At 37.4% G+C, this 7,801-nt stretch overlaps 1 protein-coding gene across 2 annotated transcripts; it reads left to right on the forward strand.

Annotated features, from left to right (window-relative positions):
• The first annotated feature begins 397 nt into the window (after window positions 1–397).
• Window positions 398–6,017, forward strand: LOC145119235 (protein CNGC15b-like). 2 transcript variants are annotated; one of them, XM_079054857.1, is made up of 9 exons: window positions 398–869; window positions 1,022–1,123; window positions 1,195–1,422; window positions 3,672–4,061; window positions 4,174–4,380; window positions 4,476–4,762; window positions 4,843–4,954; window positions 5,034–5,270; window positions 5,356–6,017. In XM_079054857.1, the coding sequence occupies exons 1-9, from the start codon at window positions 498–500 to the stop codon at window positions 6,004–6,006; spliced, it is 2,586 nt and encodes an 861-aa protein (XP_078910983.1). In that variant the 5' UTR covers window positions 398–497; the 3' UTR covers window positions 6,007–6,017. The 2 variants fall into 2 exon arrangements, with proteins under 2 accessions (XP_078910983.1, XP_078910984.1); XM_079054858.1 differs by lacking the exons at window positions 398–869; window positions 1,022–1,123; window positions 1,195–1,422 and adding an exon at window positions 3,472–3,497 and having other exon boundaries at window positions 3,593–4,061.
• The last annotated feature ends 1,784 nt before the right edge of the window (window positions 6,018–7,801 follow it).

The raw sequence follows: 7,801 nt of genomic DNA on the forward strand, positions 1-7,801 counted from the left end.
GTGACATCCCCAAAGGCACGTGACACAATATTATCGGCTTTGAGCATCATGACAAGAAAAATCCCAATGGTTACCCATCCTAAAATTTGTTATTTTCTCAACCTCCTAAACTACATAGTTCTTATGAGATATGTTGCTCCTCTGGCTCAATTTTTACCTTTAGTTTTGTATATGCTTGAACAAAATCAATCAAACATCATCATGATTAAAATCTATAAAAGTTCCAAAAAAAAATTATAAGAAAATGTATTTTGAGGTGCTTTAGAGTTTAGTCGTTAAAAGAGAAACATAAAGATTCAAAACGAACGAAACCCTAACCCTAGGTGTTGTGAAGAGATAAGATGTAAACGGGTCGGGTAAACCCATATCTCAATTACCGGCCTTGCCCTATAAAACACCCTCTCTAAATCCGATTCAATCCCTCATCCCCGTCTCTCCCTTAGCAAAAACCTTATCCTCTGCCGAGGAATTTCAAGTTCCTCAAAACCCCATAAACCATGGCTTCCTCTGCATCTACCCTTCAATTTCTATCCCTAGCTTCCTCTAAAACCCTATCTTCACTCTCTAAAACCCCATCTCCAGCTTCACTTTGCCTATTCCCTTCCTCCCTCAAGCCCCTTCCAAAGCTTTTCTCGATACCCACTTCGAGTAAGCTCTTTGAAGCCTCACCCTCGTCTCGAATCTTCCGTAGTGTAGCCGTTTCATCTGGTTTGGAGTTGGACGAAGAGCTATCCAGTGATGGCGATGACGAACAGCAGCAGAATTTCTCCCCTGACCTTAAACTATTCGTCGGCAACTTGCCGTTCAGTGTCGACAGCGCCGCTCTTGCTGGGTTGTTCGAGGGTGCTGGAAATGTTGAGATGGTTGAGGTATAATTACTTTACTCACACATAATTTCGATTTCTTGATATTGTTTTAAACCTAATTTCGGTTCATATCGTCGAAGAATTAAGTTTCTTCTCAATTTCCGTGTTCTGTTTTCAAGAATTATCATGTGTACTGAAGTAAACCCTTTATGCAGGTCATATACGACAAAGTTAGCGGAAGAAGCAGAGGTTTTGGCTTTGTTACAATGTCATCTGTCGAAGAAGTTGAAAGAGCTGTTCAGAAGTTCAATGGCTACGTAAGTTCTTGTAAAATTTACTTTTCACGAACTTAAATTCGAGCAGGATTTGAACATTTTGGACTTTACAGGAGCTTGAGGGAAGACAAATTAGGGTGAACTCCGGACCTCCACCAAAGAGGGAGGAATCTTCCTTCGGAGGGCCAAGAGAAGGTGGCCGTTTTGGCGGCGGCAGTGGTGGTGGCAGAAGCTTCGACAACACCAACAGGGTGTACGTCGGAAACCTTGCTTGGAGTGTTGACAATCTTGCCCTTGAAACTTTATTCAGAGAGCAAGGAAATGTTGTGGAAGCGAAGGTTGTTTATGATAGGGAGAGTGGAAGATCAAGGGGCTTTGGGTTTGTGACTTACAGTTCTGCTGATGAAGTCAACAGCGCAATTGATTCATTAAATGGCGTTGTAAGTAACAAAGTTTAAATCTTTTTTATTAAAGAATCATTAGTATATGTTTCATGAACCCTAAATGTGTCGATTTTGTTGTGGATGCAGGATCTTGATGGCAGGAATATTCGGGTTAGTGTTGCTGAAGCTCCACAAAGGCGTCAGTTTTAAATGATATGAGAGAGGGAAGTGATGCTTATAAGTAGCAGGTGTCATAAGCATCTAAGTTTTGTAATGAAATATGCTTTTGAAACTATATACTGATTTGTAATCAATCAATTTGGCGTATGCAAAATTAAATTCGTTTGGATCTTTTGTGGGAAAAATGTTATGTGTGATTGTGGATTTGTGAGAAAAATTGGGTAACAAAAACCAAGATGGTATCTTGTTGAATAATGTGTTGTTGCCTTTGTTTCACAAAGGGATTCACAAAAAATGTGATCATATTCTTGTATGATAAAATTGGGAAGATGTGAGTTTATTTCGTGAAATTTTGCAGAGAAGGCGATGAATAGTTGAAATTTCTTTGTTGTTTTTGAAGATTGAAAATTAAATTGTTTGATCTCGATTGTTACCAATGAGTTAAGTCCTATGAGAGGAATTGTCCACATGTTTAGAATCTTCTTACTAGAGAATTTGTTTAGTTTACATGTTTTGAATATTCTTCTCTTAGGTAAGCTTGCATGGCAATAACGATCTGTTTTGCATTGGTATTATGTTGTGTATCAAGCTTTGGATACCATTATATTGACAAGAGGCTAGATACAAAAATCAATTCAACAATCTAAACCCTTAGTTGTAGTGGATGATGATTGATGAAGGGCATCGTTCGAAGGAACCGTTCATTGGATTGTCTATGAATGAGAACAACTTGCCATGGATTTCAAGGATTAGCATATAAATGACTACTTGGGGTATCCGAAATCAATGACAAATCATTTGATAGGTTGTGGATTTCAAGATGTAAGAACAAATGATAATGATTCTTTTGTGTTGTGAAAGGCACTCACTTTTTGTTAATTCTTTAATTTAAGGTAGAGATATCATTACTTTATCGGATGTCAAGACGAGCTTGTTAAGTGAAGAATTAAGAGATACTTTTTGGGTGATATTTGTAAGGACAACAAGTATAACTTACACACTATTAAAGGTCAAAGTGTGACAATCGTAAAGAAGAAAATGGGGAACAATTTAAGTCGCCTAACTTTGGGAACAAAGGCCATCGGTTTCTATTGATGATGGCGAAAACACACTTGGGGCATCAACCGATTGATCAACACTATTGAGTGTTGGATTTGGGAACTTTTTATCAAGAAAATGGATATATAACAGGCTCAATCGTATGTGTAGTATCCTCACACTGTTTTTGGTCAATAGGATGATTTGGAATCTGAAGATCCCAAAAGCCATTTGACTATGAAATTAGAAAATTCTTGTTCTTGATTATGGTTAGTCTCTTTCATTAAATCCCTTTTTGTCCACTTGTCATGAAGAATACTTAGGAAACTCCACAATTAAAATGTGATCTATTTGCCTATCATCGTTGTGGTATTTTTTATATAATTTGGTCAAATGTTCAAATTTTAATGCTATGTTTCGGAAATATTCCTGATCCAAGGAAAAGAAGAGGACCAGACTTTCATTGTCAAATGATAATATGATGTCTTGGTTTGTATCTATAATTCTATAAATTCCTTTTCTTGTACTCATCTTCCTGTTTTCTAGCAAGTTTAATAGTGAAAAGAACAAGAGACAAAAATAAGAACAACTCAGTAGTCAAAACTCTTTTTATAAGATCACTTTCCATTCTTGAAAATTTAACTCTCGAAAGTTTTTCATGTTGTCCATAGAAATTGCCGATTTCCTAATATACCCTTCTCTCCATCTCTATTTTTTCTTCATTTTCTCTATAAAACAGTCCAAAGCAAATCAAGTTCAACAGTCAGCAGCTTGTGTCGCTTAAGCACAATGTCTAGTTCTAGACGATATATCAAGTAATAAAATTAAATCTCTCTATTTAACACGATCGACGTCATATGTTCATGTGATTCATATGTTCTTTTTTTTTTTTTTTTTTTTTTTCTGCCAGATTTGATGCTGATGTGGAAACCCCAGAGCCAAATACTCCACAACCCTTGAAGAAAGATGATCCAAAAATCACGAAAAAGCTTAGAGTATTCTCAGAGGACTATGCGAAAACCAAAAACACAATTCTTGATCCTCGAGGCACAACTTTGAGTCAATGGAACCAAGTCTTTCTAATTGCAGCTCTTGTTTCACTTGCTGTAGACCCTCTCTTCTTTTACTTGCCTATAATCAAAGATGGAATGTGTCTAGATGAAGATGTTACCCTCAAAATATCCCTCACTATCATACGTTCAATCGTTGATATCTTTTATGCAATCAAGATTTACATTCGGTTTCGTACTGCTTACGTGGCACCTTCTTCCCGCTTACTTGGAAGAGGAGAGCTCATTCTCGACTCTTCAAGTATTTCTCAGAAGTATCTAAGTGGTGAATTTTGGCTCGACCTCATGGCTACACTTCCTGTACCACAGGTATTATATTCTTGGATACAATTAGTTATATATGTCTCTATATATGTGTCTCTATGACTCTAATCTAAGACTCCGCATATCTAACTAAAAGATAATCTGCTATATATTTCAGGTGATGACTTGGTTCCACATTATTGAAAAAACCGAGATGATAAGTACGAAAACGAGCGTTTTATACTTTATCATGTTTCAATTCGTTCTAAGGCTTTGTCTTACATTTAGACTAGGGTCTCAAATATCAAAGCAAGCTGGTCTTGTGGCTAATGTAGCTTGGGTTGGGGCTGCTTACAATCTCGTTCTTTTCATGTTGGCTGCTCATGTAATTCATCTATCAAATCTTTCCTATTTCTTTTTTTTTTTCAAATATATTAAGGTTATAAGATTCAAAATCTTGATTGTAATATTGTGAATTAGGTTATCGGAGCAATGTGGTATCTTTTAGCCATTGAAAGACAAGGGTTATGTTGGGTGGAAATATGCGATAAAGAAACCGAATGCATGCATAATTATTTCGACTGTCGTAATGTCAATCTCCCCCCTCGAGAAGCATGGTTTCCCAACAGCAATGTCTCTGTTATATGTACAAATGCTGACATCTTTCAGTATGGATTGGTTGAAGATTCAGTACGTTACAGTATCGCTTCTGCAAATTTCTTTAAAAAGTACTCATATTGTCTATGGTGGGGACTCCGAGGCTTAAGGTAAACCTTCAAAAAAACCAAAATCTTGAAAACCCGTTTACAAAAAGTCATTTTTTTGTTTATTTGTTTGAGTTTTGCAGTTCAGCAGGACAAGAACTTCAAGCGAGTCCATTTATAGCAGAAACACACTTTTGCATACTTATCGGGATCACCGGATTAGTGCTATTCGCGTTGCTGATCGGAAACATGCAAGTAAGTTGAGTTCCTTTTTGAGCTTCATTTGACGATTTGGGTATAAACATTAACGAAATTTATGTTGTTTTGAGAGCAGCAATATCTGGAGTCAAGAACTAAACGATTAGAGGAGTACAGGGTGAAACGAATGGATACTGAACAATGGATGCACCACAGACACCTCCCACAGGAAATGAGGGAACGTGTACGCAGACATGATCTTTACAAATGGATTACAACTCGTGGGGTTGATGAAGAAGAGATTATTCGAGCACTTCCTCTAGATCTTCGGAGAGACGTCAAACGTTATGTTTGCGCTGAGTTAGTTAGACGGGTGAGTTGAGTCCCAAGTTATGAGTTAATTCTTTGATCTGTTCATTTTCTTTCAGCTCCAATGATTGATTATGTTGATTAAACAGGTTCCGTTATTTGATCAAATGGATGAACGAACAGTGGATGCGATATGTGAGAGACTAAAACCTGTTATATGCACACCGGGGACTTGTTTAGTTCGAGAAGAGGATCAGACGAACGAGATGCTGTTTATAATGAGAGGTCGGTTAGATTCCTACACCACCGGCGGCGGTCGGTCTGGTTTCTTGAACCAGTGCGAGATTGGTCCGGGAGACTTCTGTGGAGAAGAACTGCTGACGTGGTCACTGGACCCACGTCCGAGTGTCATCATCCCGTTATCTACACGCACAGTCACCGCCATTTCTGAGGTGGAAGCTTTCGCTCTCACTTCTAAAGATTTGAAATTTGTCGCTACACAGTTCCGAAAGCTTCATAGCAAGAAACTGCGACATACTCTTAGGGTTCATTCGCATCAGTGGAGGACTTGGGCGGCTTGTTTTATACAAGCGGCATGGAAACAGTATAAAACAAGAAAAGAGTCGGCAATGCTCAAGGCTAAAGAGTCTCCTCTCACTTCTAAAAGTAGAAAGCAAACTGGTTTATCATTATTGGCAACAAGCATAAGAAAGGGTCGGGCATTTGATGTTGATGATGTCATTCGTAGCCCAGTGCCAAAGCCTAAGGATCCTGAATTTTTAGATGATAAGAACGAATAAAAGGAATTTGTTATTAGGGGATATATCTATATTTATTGTATAGATATGTATATATTCATTGTAGATGTTATTCTTCATATATACTTTTCTTTTGTTGTGTATTCCTCTTGTATAAATATCCTTGGTTATCAAAGAATAAAGGCACACAATTTTACCAATTACCAATATTTATGGAGTCAAGCACACCTTTCTCTCTTAACCTTCAACCTCCCTCCTTTTTCCCCTTTTCGATTTCTTTTTCTCTAAGTAACCATGACAAGAACCAACAAATGTACCGATTCAAACAAGAACAACTTCCATCCCGCTTTCACAATCATTACATAAAAAACCCAATCCCTTTAAGTCTAGATCAAAATTCAAAGCGTATGACCATTATATGTGACATGGGTAGAATTGTTCCACACTCATGTTTGTGTGTATAACGTATTAGATCACATTAATGACACCGTTCCTGGTACATCCAACACTGACCCGACAACCTGGAATCTACTTGATGGAGTCATCAAACAATGGATCTACAACACGATCTCCAATGATCTACAACACATATATGGGAAGTGACTTCAAGAAATCTTCAAAGTCAACAAAGCTACACGTGCCTTCTACTACCTTCAAGAACAATTCATCTCAACAAGACTAGAATTTGTTTCCAATATTTCAAACCACTATGCTCACCTCAAGACTTTATTAAATCAACTTGCCAACGTTGGAAACCAAATGTCTGAAACAAATATGACGCTTCAACTTGTTGTTGGACTTGCAAAAGGAAATTATGATACTATTGCTACCATAATTCAACAATGTGAAACTCTTCCCGATTTTAATAAACCAAGATTTCAATTTCTCTTAGAAGAAACTCGTTGTTCCAAACAAAAGACCAATACTTAGAATGCTCTCACCACTCAATGACACAACATCAACACCATCGACCCCACCTTCCTGTGAACCACAACTGGGTAATCATGGCCAATTTAGCGACAAACCATGTGCGATTGCAGCTTTGGTCGGGGAGGATATCGTGGCAGCCAAAGTCGTAGTCGAGGAAGAGCATCACCAAGTTACTTCTGACCCAATAATGACTATTGGCTTTGGTCCAACAGCAAACACATTAAGCCTCTCTTTTTCGAAAGATCTTTATGCCCAAAAGTCATTAGATGATAAGAACGAATAAAAGGAAGGATTAAGTTGTGCAACCTGCTTTGTTATTAGGGGATATATCTATATTTATTGTATGGATATGTTTATATTCATTGTAGATGTTATTCTTCATATATACTTTTCTTTTATTGTGTATTCCTCTTGTATAAATATCCTTGGTTATCAACGAATAAGGGAACACAATTTTACCAATCCTCTATTCTAATAAAATAGTACATTTATTATGACAGGTGGCATTCTCTCAGCCCTTCCTAATGTTTTTTTCCCACCCAAATTTACAAAGTGAAATTATGATTTTACCCTCCCTCCTGCTCTACACTCTAATGGCATAAAATCCCGTCCAAATAATCTGGGATTTTTTACGATTCAATTTCAAATTCGAAGTAATTGATATCCCAAATAATCAGGGATTTTGTTTCCTTTTTAAATTCCATTTCAGAACGATGTAAATCTTCTCCAAATTTGAAATCCATTGGCTAGGGCTTGAAGTTGCATATATCTAATGCGTACTCGCTATGTATTTCATATACATCTCCATCGAAACCATCTCCCTCAACTTCGTCTCTCTCATCCCAATACACCCCTCCGATTCTCACATCTTTGTAAGTGTTCCTGCCACTAACACTCTATTTTGCCC

Source organism: Lactuca virosa, chromosome 6 (assembly GCF_052849685.1).
Source record: "Lactuca virosa cultivar CGN04683 chromosome 6, Lactuca_virosa_CGN04683_v6, whole genome shotgun sequence".
NCBI classification, from domain to species: domain Eukaryota; kingdom Viridiplantae; phylum Streptophyta; class Magnoliopsida; order Asterales; family Asteraceae; genus Lactuca; species Lactuca virosa.